Here is a 25,830-nt window from a genome sequence, read left to right as displayed (position 1 = left end):
AACGATGTTAAAATATCCTATTAAATTGATTAAGTATATAAAACCAATGAAATTTGTTGTATTTTGGTATCATGGAAAATAAAAATACACAGGAAATAATAAAAAGACCTGTTATTTATGTTCAGAATCTTCGCGAACCAAATAATGTTTACATCATTAAATATTTTTATAATCCATAATAAAGTGATATCTAGATTAACAATAAATTCAGAATATCGAATTTGTTTCATTCGGTGAAATTATTTTTATCTGTGTTAGATAATCAAATCCTAACCTAACCCTTTAATAAAAACAGTTTCAATGTCACACAAACATGCTCACTTACTGCATATAATCATTAGAAGAAAAAGAAGGGAAAATAAAATTCAAGTGCGTATTTTGTAATTTATTAAAATTTCTTCAATATAAGAATATGTCCGATTCCATCCATATAATATAAGCATTTCAAAAAGGGATAATACCTACAAAAAGTACAACCTTCTGTATCTTTTATGTGGACTCCTTGTCACGTTAAAACCTTATGTCAGAAAGGGTGACAATTAAAAAATATATATTTAAGTGACTTTTGTCATTAATAACTTTTTTTATTATTATCAAGATTAAATCACTAACCCAATTTTATTCCTATTTTTATTTGATACTAAGGAACCGATCATTGTCAATAGAACGTTACTACGAGATCAATTATTGCACCCTCTGACATAGTCATAAATAAAAAAAAATGCAAGTGTTGCCACATTATTTACATAAAGTTACAATAGTAAATAAATCATACGTATATGTACAAAGAATTAGTGGTATAAAATGTCTATATAGAATATAACTGGCATATATTATATTGCAAATTATTTCTCTCAAATCGATTAACATTGACGTCCAATGAAAGATACCAAAAGGTTGAAAATGAAACGCGTTTTTACTTTCAATAAATAGTTTCTAATGGACTATTTACATATGTATGTAGACGACAGAGTGAGGTATTATTGAACGCTCGCTGTATTTTGAAAACAAGAGTGTGGTTCAAAACGTATGAAAATAATATCTACGGGGACGCGGCTACATTACGACAGTTATTAGTTATATACTTATTAAGTCCTGAGATTCAGACACAACGGAATAATTAGATGGAACAGACTGAGGGTGTTCAATAATTTTAAACCACATAAATTACTATTAGGTTGAGAGCTTTATAAAAAAGCAAATATAGAATCCAAATGACATGTAAACGACATGTAGACACATATTAAGATGCGAGATCACGTGTCGAATTGACTCGTGTGACGCAACGACAAAAGATCCTAAGTGACGTATACTGTCTCCACTACAACACTTTACAAGATAGCGAAGAGCTTCTTCAGCTCGACCATCAACTGCCAATCGGTCTTGATTAGGTCATCCCTGAAATAATCCTTGCAGGCGTCGATACTCTCGCGCGATATCTGAAACAAAGTAATGTTATTTTATATCGTCATTATTATTATATTTCCATATTTACAAACATTTGAACACTAAACTGAAATAATATAACAATTTTATGAATGCCTGCATAGAAAAAAAATTACTGCACAGCTAATCTTTAACGTAAATTATACGAATCGAGCATTCGGTAATCCGTTTTGTATTTGCTTCGTCCACATCAATATTTGATCTTAAACAAGACTAAATATAGGCCACATTTATATAGCCATTGAAGTGTTCAATTTCATCTCATTCCACCTCAATACATCAGACCCTCGTTAGAAAGTGTATGAGTGGGGCTCGTAAAAAAAAACTTGAGGAGTTTTCATCCTAAAACCACCATCAGAGGATAGAATAAGTTAAGTGGTGGTGATTGGTTCAATAAAAGCAACGAAAACGGTTTGATTCTCACGAGTACTCGTGGGACACCGCACTTGATCTACAGAGTATGACTTCTCCAACTATTTGCAACATATGTATGTTAGAATATGATTTTCTATACCCTAAAATATTTTACGTTCCAAAAATTTTTATAAATAGAATTAATTATATCCACTATAATTAATTATATTTATAATAATAATGCAAAAAATTCGATGTTAAAAATAGAACATGAATGTACGGGGGCCCATTCAAGCCGACCTAGTTTTGGAGCATCGATTCAACTTTCCGGGGTTGAATGGAAGTATGACGTCACTCGGAATTAGATCAGGTTGTGCAAGCATGGAACTGGGTCAGCCGCACCCCTGACCTGGCTTCCGTCTTGCGATCGCTGCAACAACCCCTCGAGGTTTGACGTCATTGAATTAATCCGGGATACTGAATGAATCGAGGCGCGGCACATCTAGTTTAGAGTTTGCGATTTGGGTTGAATTGCATTCATGCATTCAATATATATATATTTAAATGTTTAGAATAAATTTGGTTTAAATAGTGTTTAAAATTTAAAATATATTTTGTGTTAGGTTATTTAATACATACATCGTAATACCGACGACAAATCTTTAAGTGACGATTGTTCGTACTATAATAAAATTTGTTAAGCAAATCTTATAATGTAATAAACAAGAAATACAGACTACAGGGTCTAATTAAAACAATACAATATGTTCTTGAACGACTGTCCTGTGAATCTTAAAGCTATGAAAAGTATATTTCCAATAACAATTCTATGACTTGACTTTAAAAAATTGCATTGTTAAAAGAATACAAAAATATCATCATGTAATGAAAAACAATAAAAAAAATTGAAAATTGATAAAACTTTATTAAGATATAAATAAATTTGAAGCATTCATTGGCATACGAAAATAATAATATCATAACTATCTTATATATAATGTGTGTGTATGCACAGTGCACAGTGGTAGTCAAGATATTTTTCCTTAATAAAATGCTGCAATCATGAATAACACACTTTGTCAATAACATATATATGTTAGTCTTTCGTGAATTGCGAATATGCTACAAGACTGCAAAGCAAATAAGTTTCATCAATGAAACCGCGATGCGAAATATCAATGGAGCTTCGAGAATGGGATTTGACCCGGTCATTGCGTCTGTGTGGGAGCTACCATGGCGCATGTGTTGGTGTGCGTTCCCCCGCCCTAGCAACACGGAACACCAAGTGTTTCTTATTACCAAAGACAGAAGATATATTCGCTTACTCGTATCTGTATGACCTCGTCGTCACGTTATACAGAATTGCAATAAAACAGACCCGTATAGTGCCTTTAGTGTTTGAACTTTTTAACATTTCAAATCGTTTCGACGAATGTTCGCCAAGGTGATGAATGTTATCGTATTGTTTATGTCATTCATTAGTTAATGTTTATGGGACAAGGAAATTGTAAAAAAAATCATTTTTGATAATTGCTTTCAAATAAAAATACGTTAAACAGTAAGAGTTTTCGAAAACTAATTTTATATATTTTTTCGAAGGCTCTAGTAAACCGAATTTAATTAAAACGATGCAGCTGGGCAGTTATCCAAATACCAGATTTCATGGACTAGGTCGATTGGCTTGGGACAATATGAATGAATTTCGCATTTAGTTAAAACGTTTATTTTGTACAGAATTTATTTAGGGCGCGTGAACATGATCGCTGTTTCGTAAGTTTACAACGAATTTCACAAGATTAATTATGTTTAATATGCTCGATCGGGAGGAGCTGGGTCGAGCTGTTAGCGAAACGATAAATCTCTATATTACTAGGACGTGATACGGGAAGTTCTTGAACATAATAATAGCATGCTGAACACTAATAACGCCACATGTTCGAACAATGTAAACACTTCTCGAACTTTCTCAGCGAGATTAGAAACAAACTTCAATAATTCCTATACACGTATCCGAGCTTACTTTGTTCATAGCCGTGAGAACATTTTACAAGGTTTCGGCTTACTTGTCGAGCCTAACATACGAGTACGTATGCCTAGTTTTTTATGCAAATGTGCAATCTATAATTGCCTTACAATGTTTTTCTTATTCTACAAACTGTGTTAAATGCTAAGTACATCGTCGATCCTATTCGTCAGTGAATTCTTCGAACAATAAGTAACGCAATTTAAAAGCGTTACTTATTGTTGGACGAAAAAAAGGCAATATTTTCTCTAAGCGCGACGCTTATTTCACCAAACTGCAGTTTGGTATACGTGTCGTAGAATATCATTCGAGATGAATTATAAAGACAAATTAAGCACTGGGTTGAAATTAAGTATCCGGATTTGAACGTCGACATTGATCGAGAATAAATCAAAATCGAAATAAACTTTATTCAAACTTACAAAAACTTGATGAATTTAGGACTTATTAAATTAATGAAAATTTACTATTTTCAAGAAACAAAAAAAAAACTTTATAACTACTCTTTTGAAGAAGTGTATTATAATATATGTTTCTATAATAATGAAACAATAATTACTAAACAGGTACGATGATTGATAAAGTTAGTGTGAAAACGTGTTTTTTTTAAAGTATAGCCTCAAACCCACAACACGCGCTTCATATCTTACCTAATGCATGGAAAGCCGTCACGTGACGTCACGGCCGAAAATAAAACGACCTTCGTGCGGGTGACGGAAAACCGCTCTGTTCATAACGACTGCTTTATAAAACGAGGATTAAAAGAAACATTGATTCTACCGTGTTTTCTCAATATCAACATTACATATTTTGATTTACATTATATTTGTCATTATGCCAAAGATTTCATTCGAAACTTTAACGTTAATGAGCGCTATATGGCATTATGTAGGGCGAGCTATTATACTTTAAACATAATTATTTCTTTATTCACCCACGTGATAGATACAAGTATCATAATTAAAGTTGAAAAATTTATACAAATGAAAATTAAATCTCAATTCTGCCATTGAAAATTATTCGTGAGTCGAGATTATTGAAATAAAAATAAAATATTAAAACATACTTAGTAAAGTATAGTCTCATTTAAAAAAAAAACCACAAACATTGCATTACATTTGTATGTTAGGTATTAAATTAATTGATTGCGTGACTAGCATTAGTGTAGTAAGTGTAACGCACATCGTTAGGTAGCCAAGTCCCCTCGACCTAGTGACCTGACGTGATCAATGAAACCGCGGACCAAGTGCTACATTCATGCTTACTGCTCAATGAAGGATGCGGGCTACGTTAAGTAACAAGCTTCAATGAACACAGGGAATATCATATTGTAAATAAAACTTAAAGATATCATAGTATAGCTTCGGAAACAGTTAAATTAACGTTGATGTCTTCTAAACGGCTTTCGATTTTAAATCAAGATAATTTGATAAGCGTATCTATTTACATATTTACTGCTAAAAATATTTATATAAAATAAAATATTATGCAATATCACTTTCTTGCCCTCCAAATACTTGATACTTAAACTAATATTTAATTTTTAAAGTATTCTAATATTATAAAACTAGCAAATACTCAATTATAAAAGTAAGGCGGATGAGCAGATACGTATACTATTTGAGATGCGTGATAAATAAAGTTGATCACATCGACCCCTCAATAAGGCCGTCAAACCCCCATTGACGTTCGCTTTGTAAGAAATATTAATCATTCGTCGCACCTTGAGTGCGCCGCACACGATAAGCACTTAAATCCAATCTTCATAAGTTTTTTGATTCAATCAAATTTCAAACAGTAACAGACTGTGAATGTCCCACTGCTGGGCTAAGGCCTCCTCTCCCTTTTTGAGGAGAAGGTTTGGAGCTTATTCCACCACGCTGCTCCAATGCGGGTTGGTGAAATACACATGTGGCAGAATTTCAGTGAAATTCGACACATGCAGGTTTCCTCACGATGTTTTCCTTCACCGTCAAGCACGAGATGAATTATAATCACAAATTAAGCACATGAAAATTCAGTGGTGCTTACCCGGGTTTGAACCCACGATGATCGGTTAAGATTCACGCGTTCTAACCACTAGGTCATCTCGGCTCAAAACAATAAATTATTACTGTTTGATTTGAAAATATAGTCTAGATCGTCATACAAATCTATAGACAATAAAATGCTGTAGGCAATATAAAATCAAAAAAAAATAAATCCAATATAAAATCAAATTTCTTAAAGAATATTGGAAAACCAAGGACGCAATGGAAAATGTAGTTTATTAATTTATTTCATAAAGGGCTCAGGCTACTAAGAATAGAAATACGTGAATAACAGGAGGAACAACCCCTCATGTGACCTAGTGACCTGTTGTGCTCAATGCAGACGCGCGGCGGGGTACTGTATTCATGCTTGCTCCTCAATGAGTTAAGTTAAGCTCAATGAAAAGTTAATTCTAGTTTGTGTATATTAAAATGTGGGTATCGCTTACAAGTATAACTTAATATGTCACATGTATTTCTAAATCTTTTAAGCTTCTAGAAATTCAAATAATATTTTAAATATTTCAAAGCATTACGACATCAGCTCACAAATATTCTAAAAACCATTAAATATTCAAATATATAGAAAATAAATAAAATTACTTGTGCTTAATTATATAAATATATATTTTTATGTAAAATATAAAAAGAGCTAGTCATTGTTTATTTATATAACACTATCATTGGACAAACATATACCCTATAGAGGATGAAATATATATCACAATCAACAAATTTACTGGTGGTATGGCTTTGTGCAAGCTCGTCTGGGTAGGTACCACAAACTCATCAGATATTCTACCGCAAAACAGCATTACTTGGTATTGTTGCATTCCGGTTTGAAGGATGAGTGAGCCAGTGTAATTACAGACACAAGGACATAAAATCTTAGTTCCCAAGGTTGGTGGCGTATTGGCTATGTAAGAGATGGTTGACATTTCTTACAATGCTAATGTCTAAAGGCCGTTGGTGACCACTTACCCTCAGGTGGCCCATATGCTCGCGTGCCCTCCTATTCTATAAAAAAATCATATATGAACGAAATAAAGTATATTATTTTACAGTTTGTAGTGTTAATACAAAAACAACATTTTATAGTCTGTGTCAAAAATTTACAAAGACATTAAAATATTCTCAACACATTTAAAAACCTTCGGACAAAATCCATTCGATAAATTCGTCACTTGAATCTCAAATTTATATAAATGAGTTATTGTACATTTAATTAAAATGCAAAGGCGGTCCTATGTCGTATGTTAATATAATATTGACAATGACATCAAATGCGAATGCACTCACAAAATAATGATTGTTTTATATTACGTAGGAGACGCGTGTGTTTAGAGTTAAACAACGCAAATATCAATACGGCGTGTTTTAATACTACACATCAACGACATACTGTTTCCGTTCTATTCTCGTATCAAAACATTTGCACTTCGGATGCTATGTAAAGGGACGTGCTAATTGCATAATATTCCTTATTGATTCTAATTATATATTCTTATATTATAAAGAGAATTTAATTTTTTGTATGTATGTTATGGATGAGCTCAAAAACTACATAACCAATTACTTTACTTTAGAATTACTTTCAACTATAGAAAGCTACATTATTAGCGAGTAACATAGGTATTATATATACATATAATACCTATGTTGCCCAACGAAAATTGCAACAGTGTAACCCAAGGTTACATAAAAGTATATAAAAGTTATTACATTACATTATTGGCTTAAATAAGATAATTGTATAATCAAACTGGACGAAGTCGTGTCGGGCCGCTAGTATTAAATAATTTGAAAATGTTTTGATTGAGTTCTATTTTAAGCTCACAATTTTGAATACCGTTAGTGAAACTAAAACAAATAAACAAGACTCGTAATTGGCAAATACAAATATTTTTACGTACACTATCTAGATGAGCGAAAACGGAAATAAAAACTATGGTTCGATAGTTTAAACTATGCATGACATTTTTTTTGTCTCAATGCACTATTTATAGAACTAGAGACGTATATTACGTAAGTAACAGATATCCCACGGGGCTGACGCTGAGCTACCGCCTATTTTCTTTTCACAATAGGCTCCGGAGCTACTTCCATCATCAACGCCGCTTCATCAACGCCGATTCGTTATTACACATGTGGCAACGATTGCATCCATCACAAGAAGATTCTAAAAAATTTCCTAAAACCTGCCCCGTTGTAAGCTCTGTGTCATTACCGGTACGATGCGCGAATCCGTGACGCCCCTCGAAAAGACGGAGTGGGTACCGCTGGTTTTTTAGTGGGTATTCCGGCGCCATCAGCGCCGGCGAGTACCGGGGGAAACGCATAAAAGAAAAAAAACCTCACGGTTCATGTATAGGGATTGTTAGTTGGTAAGCACAATGTATTGGGACGAGTCTTCGTGGATATGAACTAATTATACGTAATGTTATCAATTATAATTTAATTTGTGTATATTTACCACATAAAAAACTTTGAGTGGGTTATAAATATTATACAAAGTATTTTACAACTTATTTTTTTAATAAAGTTGATCTTATAATTGACGATAGAAATATATAATCTTTTACTTTGGATAACTTAGGATCATGGTTTAACATCGAGCGCGGTAATGCGATTCTGTAAGAACTCACTTCATTACTCACTCGTAAAAAGTTCACAACCGACTTATGGTGATATACTACTTGGATTCGTGTATTATTGAAATGTTATGATTATTATGGCCAATGTCGCTTATCACTTTCTGACATTTAACGACCGTTTGCGGCAAGTTTCGAGAATGTTCTTACTGAGAAGCCTACATGTAACCAAAACGTTTTATAATTGATGTCACGCCAAATACAATTTGGTGTGTGTTGCAATCGCGTTCACCAGAACACCAAAAGTATACGAACGAAATAAAAAATAAACAGAAATGTCATGTCAAAGGTTTTTTTAAAGTTTCCAATATTCACCATTATAAGGTTTATTGATGTATGCAATTCTGTTTTCAAATCGTAATTAAACATAACTAGCTGCTCCGCGCGGTTTCACCCGTGTGACTTTTAAACTCTGCCTCCGTGGGCTGTACCGAGTTACACATACTTTATGAAAGTACGTTAAGTGTGATTAATTATAAATTATTAATAACTAGTTTACGCCCACGGCTTCACCCACATGTGAAGAAGTGGTCTTAAAAACCCAATGTCCAGCTCATACCCGTAACAACGTTCACAGCCGTTAACCGTAATAATTGGTTATTTAGTTAAGAGGCAAAAGACGAAACAAGCAAACTCACTTTTGCCCTTATAATATGAGTAAGGATAACAGAAATTTAAGATAAAAGTAAATAATTTATTACTTTTACCTTACTTTTCGTAAATGTAATAAATTTACAAAAAATGGCGAGTGCAACTTATACTTTTTATTTATGCAAGCCTTTCTTGCAAAAATAAATAATATTTTACTACTTACGTTGCTTCTATTACTTTTGAAATACTTTAATATCTTTTTTATGATTGTATAATATTTTCAGTTCCTGATAGTAGTGACTGCCTCTTTGGTCTAGTTAGGGTCAGTAAAACGTTATTCCATCGAGGAAATCGGTAGTGTTCACATTCCCCTGCTTCGGAAAATATGTAAAGCCGTTGATCCTGTGAACTCTTTCTGAGAGTGTTTGCGCACACACTTGTGCACTATAATATGTCCCGCGCAGTTGCCCAATCTCTCTTGAGAATTACCCACGTAGTCGAAATTGGTTAAGAGGAAATCATTATCATCACCTAATTATTACTCAGCACGTTATTTTCATTGCGTCAAAATTGTGGTATGAGTTTAATCTATTTGTTACTGACCAAAGAAGTTCGTTTCTTGTTTATTTTATTACTTTTACCGAAGACCTTATTGAATTATTAATAGCAACCGGTAAAAGTGATGAATTTCACAGTTTTCATCACATTTACCAAATGATATTATTGATATCTTCCGCATTAATTACATTAGTCTATAGCTTTATAATATTAGTACCGTACCGTAACAGCCTGTGAATGTCCCACTACTGGGCTAAAGGCCTCCTCTCCTCTTTTTGAGGAGAAGATTTGGAGCTTATTCTACCACGCTGCTCCAATGCGGGTTGGTAGAATACACATGTGGCAGAATTTCAGTGAAATTAGACACACGCAGGTTTCCTCACGATGTTTTCCTTCACCGTAAAGCACGAGATGAATTATAATCACAAATTAATCACATGAAAATTCAGTGGTGCTTGCCCGGGCTTGAACCCACGATCGTCGGTTAAGATTCACGCGTTATTATATAATATTAGTATCGATTCAATATATATTGGTTATATTATACGAAACTCGAGATTTCGACGAACAACAATTGAACACGATAATTAAATCTATTGATTATAATTCAATTGCTTGTTTACCAAAGTTACCCGATGTTATATAACGAACTATTTATTTATTTATTTACAAAATATAAGTAAACATTACAGGTTGAACTTAAAGCATTTACTTATTTAATTAATACACTTATTCCTTAATTATTATAGTATGTATTCCGCTGCCGTTTTGCGAAATAAAGCAGGTGATGAGTTAAACAAGTCGAGGCTTGCGATTCCAGGCCAGGACACCATTGAGCAAAGTCAAAGCGCGTATCAAAGGTGACTCGCTCACCAGTACCAATCGACAGTTTACAATTACAATTATATTTATTACAATTATAATAAAAATAAGTGACAAATGACTCGATTTTCTATTAATTATGAAAGATCAAAAGTTTCAATAATAATAGAATCATAGTAATTATGTTAACGATATAACGTAGAATAACATCGCAAGGTATCATTATTAACGTGCTAATAAAACTTTCACGCGCGTTCCTTTGATATATACATACAAAAAAATATATAACTAATTAATTTCGGTGATGTACATTTATATCTGATCTTTGAAGATATTTTCATTCGGTTGTATTAATAGAAACCTGTTTCTACATCTAATTTACATAACAAAAACATGTGTACGATTTTACTATGGACGTCGGACGCTAAATAAAAATTTTATATTATTATTCGTAGTGTCCAATATCTGCTGTATATTTAATGTTTATGTCGATGCGGCTTCCTGGATTTTATTATAAGTTAAATTACCGGATGTCATTTACATGCATATGCTTTTAAAGTGTTAGTAATGTGTCGAGGAAAATTTATATCACTATGTGTAACAGCCTGTTAATGTCCCACTGCTGGGCTAAGGCCTCCTCTCCCTTTTGAAGAGAAGCTTTAGAGCTTATTCCACCACGCTCCTCCAATGCGAGTTGGTAGAATACACATGTGGCAGCATTTCAATGAAATTAGATACATGCAGGTTTCCTCACGATGTTTTCTTTCTCCGTCAAGAACGAGATGAATTATGAACACATTAAAATTCAGCGGTGCTTGCGCGGGTTTGAACCCACGATCACGAATAAGATTCACGCGTTATAACCACTATACCATCTCGGCTTCTCACTATGTGTTAAGTAAACGTAAATTATCATCTTGTGTATGATGTCCGTGAAGGTGTGGCTTCGATTGACTTTCAAATATACAATTACAATTCAATATTCAAATAAAATTAAATTTAATTAGTGGTATCGTATAAATACTCCACAACAAAATTAATCAATCACGATGATCTTAATCGATGATAGCGGGTTCGAATCGGGGCTAGTGTCACTGAATTATACCGTGCTTAACTTTTTTACACTTGTGTGTGTGTGTGTGTGTGTGTGTGTGTGTGTGTGTCTGTGTGTGTGTCTGTGTGTGTGTGTGTGTGTGTGTGTGTGTGTGTGTGTGTGTGTGTGTGTGTGTGTGTGTGTCTATCTCGTGCTGTTGAAGTATTTCTTAAAGGTAATTCTGACATAATAATACAACAAACCCACAGTGGACCAACGTAGTATAAGCAATAATAAAACTCTTCTTAGAAAAAGAGAAGGCTTTGCCTAGCAGTGGGACACTTACGAACTGTTATTGTAAGTGCGATCCTTAGGGTAGGATTTACGAAAAGAAAAACAAATTATATCTTCTTGAGACATATCATACTATCTACTTCCTATTTTTTAAAGTTATTATATTCCAATTAGATCTAGTTATGCAGAAAGAAGTGATGTGACATTTTTTCGAAAAATGAGTTATTAACACAACCATATTAATTTTGACAAGTCAGACTTTTTGAAAGGACAGCCATGTTGATATCTTTTTTTTTAAATATAAAACGGGAAAGCAAATGACTCCACTCCACCTGATGGTAAGTGGTAGTGGAATTCAAACGCGACGACGGCTAGTACAGTCAGTAAAAATGTTCTGCACTAGCCGCCCTAGAAGGAAGAATAATAATAATATTATATTCTATAACAATGGAGATATGAGAAGTCAAATGAAGTCATTTCAACAAATATTTTCTGTAATGTAAATCAGTCAACATGGTGTCAAATGTAACCAATGTCGTCATAAACTAAATTACCTAAATTGCAGAAGTCAGCTGCCACCTGCTGTTTTTACAAATTTCAATTTGTTACGAGGTGTCGGTTATCGAGTTACATAAAAGGCAGCCACTCCAGTTAAATAATATAAATTAAAAAAAAATTGTTATTTTTTAAGTGGTAGATGGCTTTCTTCGACACCTATCAGGCCATTATTTCAAAAAAAATAAATTTGTCTATGCTGTCAATGTAAGAATAACACTTTTTTATACGTTGAAAAAAAATACCCCCTGAACAGTATTAATAACATACATCGCACATTTATTTATTCGTTTTGAAAAATAAGTTAATACTTTAGTTACTGACTATAATTCTATTTGCTGTTTTTTCAATTGTCTTCTTGTTTGTAATAATACAAAGAACAACCAACTAATCTGGCTAGCGTACGCTTTATTGTAATTTGTACAAAATTTACTACTTTGCTTGAAACAGTCACGTCTAAAAACGTAGGTAATTATTAATATTAAAAGCAACGATTTCGAAGAAATGCGTAGAATTTAAAAAAAATTTAATACCTACCTAATTTTTAAAACACAAGAACACAAACACCGAAATCCTACTACCATAGAGTCTAATGCGAAACTTTTGACATGATCTTTCAATAATTACGAAATAATCTTTGAATTTAAAAAAAAAGACAAACAACGTTATAGACTGCGAAGAAATTTGGAGGCTTTTTTATAAATACTATGACGTGTAATCCACACGTCTGTGCGTATGACAACACACTTACGGTCGAATTACTGAAAACAAAAGAGTTAGAGAGTAGAACTTTCTGCAAGCTCGTCTGGGTAAGTACCATCCACTCATCAGTATTCTACCGCAAAACAGCAGTACTTGGTATTGTTGTGTTCCAGTTTGAAGGGTGAGTGAGCCAGTGTAATTACAGGCACAAGGGACATAACATCTTAGTTCCCAAGGTTGGTGGCGCATTGGTGATGTAAGCGATGGTTAACATTTCTTACAATGCCAATGTCTATGGGCGCTGGTGACCACTTACCATCAGGTGGCCCATATGCTCGTCCGCCTTCCTATTCTATACATAAAAAAAAACTAAAATCGCCATCAAAGTTAATCAACATGTAACTTCGAACACTAACTGCAAACGGTATTTTAAATAAAACTATAATATAAATATTTCTTAGCTTATTTTTTTTTTTAATTTAAGTTTATTTTAATAATTCTAGTGATAATAATCTTAGTAATAATTAATATTAAACTACAGAGGAACGAGTAGTGCCCACATGCCTGTGAATTTCAGGGTACGAACTAATTGTATCAATAACAATAAAATCATGGAGTAAATAAATAAATAATAATAAAAAAGTAACTAGCAGCTTTACTGACAATGTATTTGATAATAATATAACAAAGAAAAACTGCTATCATTTTTAATGATAGCAGTTGGTGCAGCGTGGTGGAATAAGCTCTAAACCTTCTCCTCAAAAAGGGAGAGGAGGCCTTAGCCCAGCAGTGGGACATTAACAGGCTGTTACTGTACTGTACTGATGATATAAACCATCTCAGGGCAGAGAAACGACGACAAGTGTAAAATTATATATACATAATGAAAAGTCGTTGTGGGCGAAACCGACTACACTAAACTAATTAATTATACAATACACTAATTTTAATTTTGACAAATCTCGGAATTCATACACCGGTATATTGGTGATCGCGGAAAGTCTAGTGAACGTCATCGGGGGTTTAAAATATTAAATAATCCGATGGTTTGCTAATACCTTTGTCTGACTACATTAAATTTCGTCCTATTATTATTAATAGTAAGGATTTTTTATTTGTGTATAAAATGTAATAAAAAAAAACCTCTCATCGGAGACAAACAAAGCTCTTTTTTCTATCTTTACCAATAAGTAATTTAAAGAAACTGCTAAATGTATACAATAATGTTTTTTCATCTACTTAAGTCTTTCCATAAACAAGCAAATATCTCCGGCAAGGAACTCAGTACGTAGTTCCCTTTGTTTACTAATATAAAAGACAGATATTAATCATTAAAATATACTATAAATGAGATTGCTGAGATAAGGCCTCCCTTCCCTTTTGAGGGGAAGGTTTATAATACATACATAATATAATCTTATGAATAATAATATGCCTATATATAATTACCTTGCTGACTAGCATATCAGTCTCATCGAAGTGTCTACCGAACATCTTGGGCGACTCTCCGGGGATCGGCTCGATCTTGATACAGACTTCCTGTCCCTTGCGGGCTGTCTCCACTTGCTTGTGGTTGATCTCGATAGATGTCACCAGCCCCAGTTCCACGAACTAGAACAAATTTATTGTGATATTTTTTTATGAATAGTAAATCATTAGAAATAATTCTGGCAGTTTTAGACATAATCCACTAAAACTATGTTTCCCTTTTGCTTTGCCAGTCTGAAAATTATTGTTAAGAATTTATTTGTCTAACGCTCCTTCGCTCACTGTCGACGTTTTCGATATACTTTGACAAAGTTTCGTTCCGTTCTCATTAAACGCGCGCTTAGTACACAATGCACAATTACGTACTACAGTACAAAGTATAAAATCATTTTATGTAATTCTTTTTTTTTTTTTTTTGCTTCAATTCTAGTATAGTGTATAATAATTAGGCTAGCTATTGGATCCCGCTTAATTAGTAATCCGTTGCGGCTTTCACTCAACAAAAGTGTTGTGTTTTGTTAATACGCTATAAAAATTAATTGATAAAATCGTGTGCGCTTAAATACGCGATATACATGATTTTATCATACTTCTATCAAATTTAGGATTTAGTGTTAACGCTCTGTAGCGTGCAATTCAATGGGCCAAGACTCCAAGCCAACGTGAGCGTAAGTAGCTCGATAAAGTATTTGAATTGTTCAGGAAAACATACTACTAAAGTGAGATTATTTGTGGCGAGCGATCCTGAGTGGTTGCAAGGTATTCAACTAAGTTCGACGAGCCAAGACCTTTCTTATGACGTCACGTAAGATACTAAAAAGTGGCACGCTTGGTTTTTATATAATTTGTTCATTTACATTACTTGTTTTATATTATATATTTGCATTTTCCAAGTATACATGTCTGCTGGACTCGAGTTTTGGCTTTCGAAAATAGTGAAATACAACACTTATATTTTAGAAATAATATTCGTAAAGATTAACGACAACGTATTCAAAAGGCAATAGTGTTACCTCTTGGCTGGGCACGCAGATTGGCGTCCCCTCCTTCAGGATACCCGCCTCCACCATGACTCCCGCCACGATGGGATCTCGCGAGTTGAACACGAACTGCGGCAGGATCTGTGGAGAGGTTGGAGTTAGAGAGAGCCGACTCGTGAGCACCCGCCACGCCACCGGTGCGCACCTTGAGCTTGCAGGGGAACACGGCGATGTGCTTGAACTCCTCGCGCTTCTTCTGCTTGAGCTCCTCGCGGTAGGCCGTGAACTTGTCGAACAGGTGGTAGATGATGTCCGCCGCGAATATCTTCACGCCGAGGTTCTCGGCCATCTCCTGCGCGTCGCGTTCGATCTACGGGCAAAGTTGTCATTGGAACTTTGGGAGTTCAATTCAAGTGAACATACGTAGTTACAAGTGCAATAATGTTGTATTGTAAATAATGAAAGATACATCGAGAACATTGCTATTAGGAAATCGCATGGAATAAGGAAATCTACGATTTGTTTATCTCGACTCTTTCTGCCATTGGAACAGGCTGGACACGTTTTTATTATATCTGTTCACAAAAATAGCCGAACTCTCTGCGGCCATTTCTCCAATATCACTTTCAAGTTCTAATTTTGAATGTATTTCTTAAAGCAACAAGAATTGTTCGTAAATAAATTATTATTCATAGTAGTTAAAAAATCGAAGTGGCATTTTTGTAACATTTGTGACGTTTAATGTAAAAATAAATGTATGAAAATGGAAGATTTTTTGGAAAATGGGCCTGTAGCTGCTTAGAGAGGTATCAATATAGACATATATAAAGTTTAGACATGATAGATAAAACCTACTGGAAAAATTAATCCTAGTGAATTTATTTTACTCATTGATAAGGCTTTGTGCAAGCCCATCTGACTGGGTACCACCCACTCATCAGATGTTGCATAGTATTAGAGTGTTCCGCTTAAAAGGGTCATTGCGTCAGTATAAGGGACATAACATCTTAGTTCCCAAGGTTGACGTCGCATTGGCGGTTTAAGTATATATTCTTACAGCACCAATGTTTATGGGCAGTGGTGACCACGTACCGTCAGGTTGTCCATTTGCACGTATCGTATCGACTAAACTGGTTCAAAAAACATAACAATAACATCTTACCTTGACATCAAAAGCCAAAATAGTTGCGTACTGCGAATCATGTTCCAACATGGCGGACGCTTTCATGACGTCACGTTTTACAACCGGCCCTATCCTAATGGCGGAATACTGTGAAGAAAACCGAAGCAAAATTAATTAAAATATATAAAAGTTTTTTCTTATGTTTTTATAATACATGTTATTAATAACAATTTATAATAAAATAACCAACAAATTAAAAAATATATCATTAATATTATAAATTATATATTTGTTGCTGTTGTTGTGTATCTCTTTATTGCACACAGATAATCATACAGGAGTAAACTTAACAAAATAAAAGCAAAAAAAAAAATGCACAAAGGCGAACTTATCGGATCATAGTTACTACCCAAATGAAAGGTTGCCAGTAACTTAAATGTTATTAATTATTGATAGTGTCTTAAATCAACATTATTAATGTTTCTAACATATTTTTTGAACAAAAAAAGTTCTTAATTTGTCCCAAGACATTTTTTTCCAAATAGAAATAGAGGCAAACTCATTGCCTTGTTGTGTCGTGTCTTTTAAAGTAAAAATACCTTAAGATAGTAACAGCTATCTCAAAGACTGATTATTTGATAATAAAATTTTCGGAACACTTACAGGAATTTTGCTAGTCCTGAGGAACTCGAGCAATGCTTCAAGGGAACCAAGTGTAGAGGCTTGGACGTACACGCCGCGGTCCGACAACTTGATCGACGACAGAGCGGACTTCAGTTCACGAGCTACCTCCTCTCTAAAATATTTATTCAATATTTAAAAAAAAAAAACTTTTTCATTCATTTTCCAACCTTTACAAGAGCAGGGTTCTGAACTAAGCTCTTGAAAAGCAAACGAGATCGTACTATACCTCTTATATTTTTAAATAATTATTAATAAGATAAAACTGAACCTAACTATTTGTACATAATTAGATCATTTAGGAACAACACTTTGACCAAGTTATTTAAAACAATAACTTTAAAGTTGTTAAGTTTTCTTCATATTATGCTGACATTCCCAAGTTTATTTGTTTTTAGAGTAAAATCATTGACAGTATAGAATCCATTTTTTTGTGGATAACTGTGGTATATACCGGTGTAAGCTTCTTTTATATAACACTTTTTATGTATTATTATAGTCAGGCTCACGCAAGGTTTCACGTAATTAAAACTTACTTACATTAGCACGTCGACTTCATCCGGCTTCTGAGCCACGAGCAGGTTCAGTCCTGCTATCGCTTTCTCTAACTCTTTTGCAGCAATTTTAACTCCTTGTGCACCCACAACTTCCTTGTGCTCTATATAGGCATTCTACAACAACAATTTTTTTTTATATAATTGATGCATTATTAATTGTTCAGACCTAGATACAAGCTTTATTTTTTGTGAATAAAAAAATGATTATTATTTTATGAATCAAAAACCAATGATATTTCCAAAATTTGATGAACAATAATGGACTAACCTTGACTCTAAGTTCCTTCATGGGTTGAGGCATAAGCAGAGACCTAATCTGTGTAACAATAGGCCCGTCTGTCCCCGCCAACACCATGGTATCTCCTTCTCTCAGGGTACCGTTGATGAGGATTGCGTCGATTGTGGTACCCAATCCGGGTATAGCTTTAACCTGTAAGAAATTAAAAGTATATCATCTATAGTTATAAATAAAAATATTTTATTTATTGTATAACAATATACTTTGGTTATTATATATGTTCGCTTCAATGGGTGGAAAATCTCACCTCGAGAACAGTTGCCAGCAACTGTTGCGAGAAGATCAGTCTCTTGTGCAGCGGCCCCTCGCAGGCCTGCACGATCATGGCCAGCAGGTTGCCCATGCCCTCGCCAGTCACGGCCGACGTGGGCACCAGCGACACGTACGTGCGCGGGTCCGGGTTGGAGTAGAACAGAGCTGCATTTAGACCCTGGAAGAGATTTTCATTTCATATATAAATAATATGATGATTTTAAACGATAACTTCGTGACCATGCTCATTTGGTATTTCTTGACAGAGACAACCAATAACTATTTATTGACCTGACCTAGGTTTTAGCCCAGGACCTCAGTTCTTCAGACCTCAGGAGCAGTTACTAGGTAAACATATAAAAAAATTACATATAATAATAAGTAAGTCAACTCTGCCGCTTGATCAAGCAACTAAAGAGTGTGGTATAAAGGAAAGCTGAACCATCCTACTATCCTATTATTACTTAATACACAATTAAAAATTATAATAAAAAAAAGTATAATAATACAACATGGGTAGTACTTATTTACTTTCAGTTTTGTAATATTAATGAAACCAATAGAATTGATTAATATATTAAAATTAATTATATCCAGACTGGTTTTTTTTTTATAATAATATAAATTAAATAGCACACTGAATATGAACTTACTTGTTCAGCGAACTGTATGATGACATCCTTGCTCCTCTTCTCGAACTCCAACTGAGTGTTGGGTTGCTGCATTTTGAGTATGTCACGTATGTCCTTCCTTTGGGCACTCTGCCAGTCGTATAGACGATCTATCTTGTTTAACGCTACTATGAATGGTGTCTTCTTTTGTTTGAGGAGATTTATTGACTCGATCGTTTGCGGTTCCAGCCCGTGCATAATGTCTACTACCTGTCAAGAAAATATCAAGGAATTACTTGTAATAAAAATTAATATGTTACTATATTTAAAAAATAAAAATCCAACATAGAAAACTGATTAGTATTCTGGAATGGTAATATCACATAATATTTTTTAAATTAAATTAAAATATCATTATCCTATTCAAATAAGAACATAAAATTGATATTTGACGTAAAACTTACAAGAATGGCGATATCACACAGTGAAGAACCTCTGTTTCTCAAGTTACTGAACGACTCGTGCCCAGGTGTGTCAATAATAAGCAGACCTGGTAACTTGAATGCTATCTCGTTCACCTGTCACAAAATTAAATTTATGCAATAAACAGTAAGTTAAATAACGGTCATTTATTATAAATAAAATATACAAGCTGATGAAAATTTTTAGATGCTTACTACATTATGGAAATAAAATTTTGTACAAAATGACTATAGCCCATTTCAATAACAGTTAGAGTAAACATAAACAAACATAACATTTCTAATAACTATAGCAAATTCACCGACATTCAAAACACAATTTTCAAGGAATCCATAATATTTTTTTTTTCATCTGCAATAAACCCCTTAGGTTTTAATTAGACTTGTTGAGTAAGCTTTTCTCAATGAGATAGAAGCCAGTTGCTTTCTCTTTAGTCGAAATATGCAGTCATTTGTATTTAAAAGATTCATAGCCAGTTGATTTATGTGTCCATAATTAATGGAATACCCATTAATTATGTTTTTTATTTTTCAAGGACCAATGATATTTTTCATTATTATATTTTTCAAGGACCAATGATATCATGTCAATTCAATGTTGTTCATTTGTCTTTGCTTCTCCCGCTATTGGGATAGGCTCTAGGAAAACATTTACAATAAACTTACGCCCTTCACGTGTTTAGTCTGTTCCTTAATGTTCTCAATGGGCACATTAGTAGCTCCAATCTGCTGTGTAATTCCACCTGCTTCCCCATCCTGCACATTGGTTCTTCTCAATTTGTCCAAAATCTTAGTTTTACCAGTGTCGACATGACCGAGCACACACACAACAGCAGCTCGTAGTGGATTATTCGTTTTATTCTTTTCATTGTCCTCGCGACGTTTCTGTTTAAATAAAGACATATATGAGGTCAACAGGGGTTAAAAGATAAAGTGAGGAGGACAGATGTTATGTACCCACGTACCCCTGACAATGTGTATGCAAAATTTCATCATGATCGATTAGTTGAAACTGTAAGGGTACCAAACTCACTTTCGCATTAACTATATATTAATTAAATTTTATTAATAACTCGCGCAAAATTTTTTTTTTTTTTTTGAATATAAATATTTGAAACACTGATATTATTGAGGTTTTTTTTTTTTTTTATAGAATAGGAAGGCGGACGAGCATATGGGCCACCTGATGGTAAGTGGTCACCAACGCTCTTAGACATTAGCATTGTAAGAAATGTCAACCATCGCTTACATATCCAATGCGCCACCAACCTTGGGAACTAAGATTTTATGTCCCTTGTGCCTGTAATTACACTGGCTCACTCACCCTTCAAACCGGAACACAACAATACCAAGTATTGCTGTTTTGCGGTAGAATATCTGATGAGTGGGTGGTACCTACCCAGACGAGCTTGCACAAAGCCCTACCACCAGTACAAAGCCCTACCACCAGTACAAAGCCCTACCACCAGTACAAAGCCCTACCACCAGTACAAAGCCCTACCACCAGTAAAGCCCTACCACCAGTGAGCGGAATAGATGTAAAGTGAGAATAGAGAATAGAGAAAATATATTTATAAATAATATTTTGTCAATGGAGGTGACAATTGCTTAAAACAAAATACAAATGAGAGAAATAATTGAATATTTAAGTTGTATTGTGTTATTATTACTAAAGTTCTAGAACTTAACTATTATTATTATAATGATGTCAGACTATTTCTAGATGAATTTTGAAAGGTTTCTGAATTTAAGCAATGACAGTGTTTGCATTTATAGTGTCTACTACTTCTAGCACTACTAACATAATAAACAACTCATAACATTTTGTTATAAGTATTTTTTGTTAAATAAATCATTGTTTACCTCTAATCTCTTCAAAACCAATTCACGTTTCTTTTGCGCATCTGTCATTTGTTCCTCCTCCGAGTCTTCTTCGGAACTTGATTCTTCTTCTGAACTTTCGTCATCTTCTTCATCTGAACTATCATCTTCATCTTTCTGTTAAATAAAAAAAACAATTTTTTTTTTAATGATTTTTATACATTTTGTTTGTTGCTAAAGTTAAACACAAATAATAAACAAACGAAATATTATAAGATCATTAAACAAATATTTTGAAATATTCATATTTATAGCAGATACACAGATATATGTACGACAGCTATTAGGATAAAATTTATTTTGATTTTAAAAAAATTGTGTCAAAAATTTAGACAACGAAACATTACTTTTAATCGTTTTTGTTAAAAATCTTGAAATTTTATAATAAAATAAGATGCTATATATAATATAACCTTAGATTTTTCTTCAACTGATTCAGATTTCTTTACTTCTTTAACTGGCGGAGCAGGTTCCGGTTTAGCTGGTTCTACTTCTTCCTCTGAAGACTCAGCATCCCATGCATCTTTTACTGACTCATTCTCTGATTCTTTTTTCTCTTCTTCTTTTGGAGGTTCTTCCTGAGGAATGCAGATAATATTAATTAAGTTTAATAAATAGTAACTTATTAATAAATTATTAATGCCTCAAACTTAAATATACTCATACAACAACCTCTAGACTAGATTAATTTTCTGTTTTTTTTTTATATGCGCCGGGATGGCAAATGACTCTAGTCCACCTGATGGTAAGTGGTAGTAGAGTCCAAACGCGACGACGGCCAGTACAGTCGGGAAGAATGTTCTGTACTAGCCGTCCCCGCCTTGCCGGCCCGCAAGATGCCTCTTCACGCCTCGTTTGAAGGAATAATAAATTAAAAATAATGTATTAAAGTTATAATAAATAAGCTATAAAAATAAGCAGTGTAAATATTTTTCAATAGTGGGCATGAAATACTCGCTTTAAAAACAAGAGTGAATTAATTGTAATACAGAAAAGAAAAATAATAAAAACACTCACTTTTTTATCTGTAATCTCTAAATCAGCCTTCTTTTCCTCCGCTGGAGTGCTGGGGGCTTCTTGTGACATTTGTGTTTTTAATTTGGTAGGCTTAATTCTAGTTCCAGGTCTAGGAGGTAATTTTTTCTCAGCAGATCCAATTTCAATGCCTTGGGCTTTTAATGATTCAAGCATTGCTTGAGCTCTAGCTTTCTCTGCTTTTTGCTTGGGGGTTAACAATTTGCCTTCAGCTTTCAGTCTTTCCTTCCTTTCTTTTTCTTTCTGCTTCTTCCTTTCTTTACGTTCTTTTTCTAATCTTATAGCTTCTAAGCGCTGTTGTTCTCTCTCTTCTTCTTGCTTCATCCTTTCTTCCTCTTCTTTCTTCAAACGTTCTTCCTCTTCTTTTACTTTCTTTAAAGCTTCTTGCATAGCTGCTATTGTCTTTTTGGTAGGCCCTTTTTTGCCTTTATCATCTTTATCAGCCTTTTCTCCTTTTTTCTTTTTTTTGCCTTCTCCTGTTGGCGCATCACCCTCACCATCCTTTTCTTTCTCTTCCGATGGAGCTTTGGGTTCTTCTGTTTTTTCTTCAGCAGGTTTCTCGGGCCTTTTTTCTGTTGACTTTGCAGGTGTTTTTGGCTCCAATATATCTTTTTTGCCTTCTAGTTCTTTTTCTTTCTTTTTTGCCTCCAGTTTTTTTAACTTTTCCCTTTCTTTCTTTTCTTTTTTCTTTTGTGCAGCAGTTTTTATTGTTACGTCAGCTTCATTATCACTACCTTTATCGTCAGCCTCATTTTCATTTTGTTCCGTTTGAGGGTCATCTTTCTTACCCTTTTTCTTAGTTTTACTTTTTTCCTCAACAACTTCTGAAGGTTTCTCAACTTCAGGTGCAGGTGTTGCATCTTTTTTAACTCCTGAATACTCCATTTCAAGTTCTGCTAAAACTTTTTCTATATCCTCATCACTATCATCCTTCTTTCTCTTTGCTTTTTTTCCTTTCTTGCCAGCAGGTTCTTTCTTTTCCTGTGTTCCTTTTTTCTGAGACTTTTGAGGTTTTTCATCATCAGAAGAAGGAGGTGCTTCAGGTGCTGAACCTGCCGAATCTTCAACTTCTAGCAGAGAAAATGCACTTTTCTCTTCCTTCTTTTTGTTCTTCTTAGGTTTTTCCTCAACCTCATTATCTGATTCATCTAACAAAAACAGAAAATGATTAATTTAATGAAATGTAAATATGCTTAAATTTAATTATGGTGTAGAAAACTTAAGCCTTGAAAAACCTTAAAAGATTCAAACACCAGGCATTGTAATGGTAATAAAATACTTATTACTGTTTTACAATAGGCATAGCAACATTATAAAAATAAAAAATTCTTAGCAATCTTAAAAACATTCGACATATACTTTTTCAAATAATATAAATCAACACTTTAACACAAAACTAATTTGTAGCTGATAGTGACGATTTTCTTAAATATTTAACCAATAGACAGATACAAACAGAGACATGAGCAGAAGTGAAAAGAAGTGCCATATTTTTTATCTATTAGACTTTGAAGAATATGATGTCAACAAAATTGAGGTGAAACTGAAGAATGAGCTTTCGGATATTTTGTTATTAGGTGAAGCACAATACCACAATTTTACACATCACATTTTTTTATATACACCATAAAATTGCTAATTTCCATGGCATAAAATTTTCTAGACCAAGTTTACAAGTTATTTCAATTCACTCACATAATACACAATAATTTTTGTTGTGTTTAATGGTCATACTCATATATACATACATGGTTCATACTCTTTACTAAACAGAAGCTGTTCTACAAAAGCTTATATAAATTACCACCTAATTGTAAGTTGCTTATCTACTAACCTATTCTAAGATTAATATGGACATACAGGATCCTGCTATTGGGAAGTTTTACTATCTCCAATATCTTTATACTACAAAGAATGCAAAATACCATTTAGGAAACTATATGCAATGAAAAAAATGTACTAAAAAAATACTTTTTATGAATACCACAATTATACTGTCAAATGTCTGAAGCAAAGGAAAAGTTAATCTTTACTGCGAGGGGGCCTAACTTTATGTACTGTGACACAAAACTACAATAGTGACTAATAATAGAATAATAATGCCAACAAATTCACCCACAAAATAAACAAAATATAAATGTATAAATGTGAATTGAGAATAGAAATAAGAAAAAGTATGTATTTTACTTAAATACAAAGTATTTCAAGATCAAGTACAGTATAATGTAGCACCTATCTCTATTCTAGGCCAAACCAATATTTTAAAAGTGAGTCTCAATTTAATAGAAATTTCACATTGTTTCAGTTATATTAAATGTTACCTTTTTGTTTTAATAATTTATTTAATATATTATTTTAGTTGAAATTCTATATTTAAATATAGAACAGCTCTTATTCAAACAACTGTAAAGCAAATTCGTATATTAAATAAAATCAAAATATACTTTACTCAAGTAACACCATTTTGAAATGTAGATTCTACCGAGAAGAACCGGCAAGAATAGTTACACTTTTTGACAAGTTATATATACATCATTTATCCTGAATGGAAATAAATGATTTCTAACTTTACACTTTTTTATCATATTTATTTTTTTATGAGTAATATGCCTTATTATACTATAACTTATTATATGCCAAATATATTTAAAATAGTATATCAATTTACCTTCATTACTGACATCCACTTTTTTCTTAGACTTATTTGAAATTGATACATTCTTTATATTCTTTGTGACTTCTTTAACATCAGAATCAATTGGTTTCTTCTGCTTGGTTTTAGATTTTGGTTTTTCATCTTCACTTTCATCTGATTCAACTACTTTCCTGAAAAATTTTTACTTGTTATGAACAATGATTCAGTTATCAACATTTACTATAGCACATGATAATGTATATGAACATATACATTGTAATATATCTGTTTATTATATGACCAATTATTAGTAAATATATATAAAAAATATTTTTTAATTTTAATTAATAGAAAGTAAGCATAACATATAACCTATAAGGTACTTACTTCTTTCCTTTATTTTGGACCTGTTTGGAGCTTTCAATAGCTGTAGTTTCCACATCACTATCACTGAAATTATGTTAAAATTAAATATTAAGATTATAATACATGCAAAATAAGTTTAACATATGTTATAGCAAGAAAATTACCCATCCTCAGCAGCCTGATTTTTCTTCCCTTTTTTAGCCTTGCCCATTATATTTATGTGCTCTATTAAGTCACGATGCCTGTGATGAAATGTTCTATTAGCAAATACTTAGTGATTTCTATCATGTGAAACGTAATCAATGCACTAATTGAGCTAAGCCGAAATATATCGCTCGTCGTCGTGTCCTTACTCTTCTCACGTCAGGCACGTCAATGAAAA

General features: G+C 33.3%; 1 protein-coding gene across 1 annotated transcript; it reads right to left on the bottom strand.

The window, feature by feature from the left end:
- Nucleotides 1-372: 372 nt before the first annotated feature.
- LOC126781822 (eukaryotic translation initiation factor 5B) lies at nt 373-25,830 on the bottom strand. Its single transcript, XM_050506886.1, has 18 exons — nt 25,613-25,830; nt 25,470-25,532; nt 25,116-25,273; nt 22,430-23,595; nt 21,826-21,990; nt 21,395-21,529; nt 20,198-20,416; nt 19,514-19,627; nt 19,092-19,319; nt 18,434-18,616; nt 18,157-18,318; nt 17,872-18,002; nt 17,314-17,446; nt 16,690-16,797; nt 15,733-15,897; nt 15,561-15,668; nt 14,509-14,670; nt 373-1,439 (listed from the first exon to the last, which is right to left on the bottom strand). The coding sequence occupies exons 1-18, from the start codon at nt 25,657-25,659 to the stop codon at nt 1,332-1,334; spliced, it is 3,555 nt and encodes a 1,184-aa protein (XP_050362843.1). The 5' UTR covers nt 25,660-25,830; the 3' UTR covers nt 373-1,331.

The sequence above is a fragment of the Nymphalis io genome, chromosome 4 (genome assembly GCF_905147045.1).
Source record: "Nymphalis io chromosome 4, ilAglIoxx1.1, whole genome shotgun sequence".
Taxonomy (NCBI): Eukaryota; Metazoa; Arthropoda; class Insecta; order Lepidoptera; family Nymphalidae; genus Nymphalis; species Nymphalis io.
This window is presented reverse-complemented; position numbering and strand designations above follow the sequence as displayed.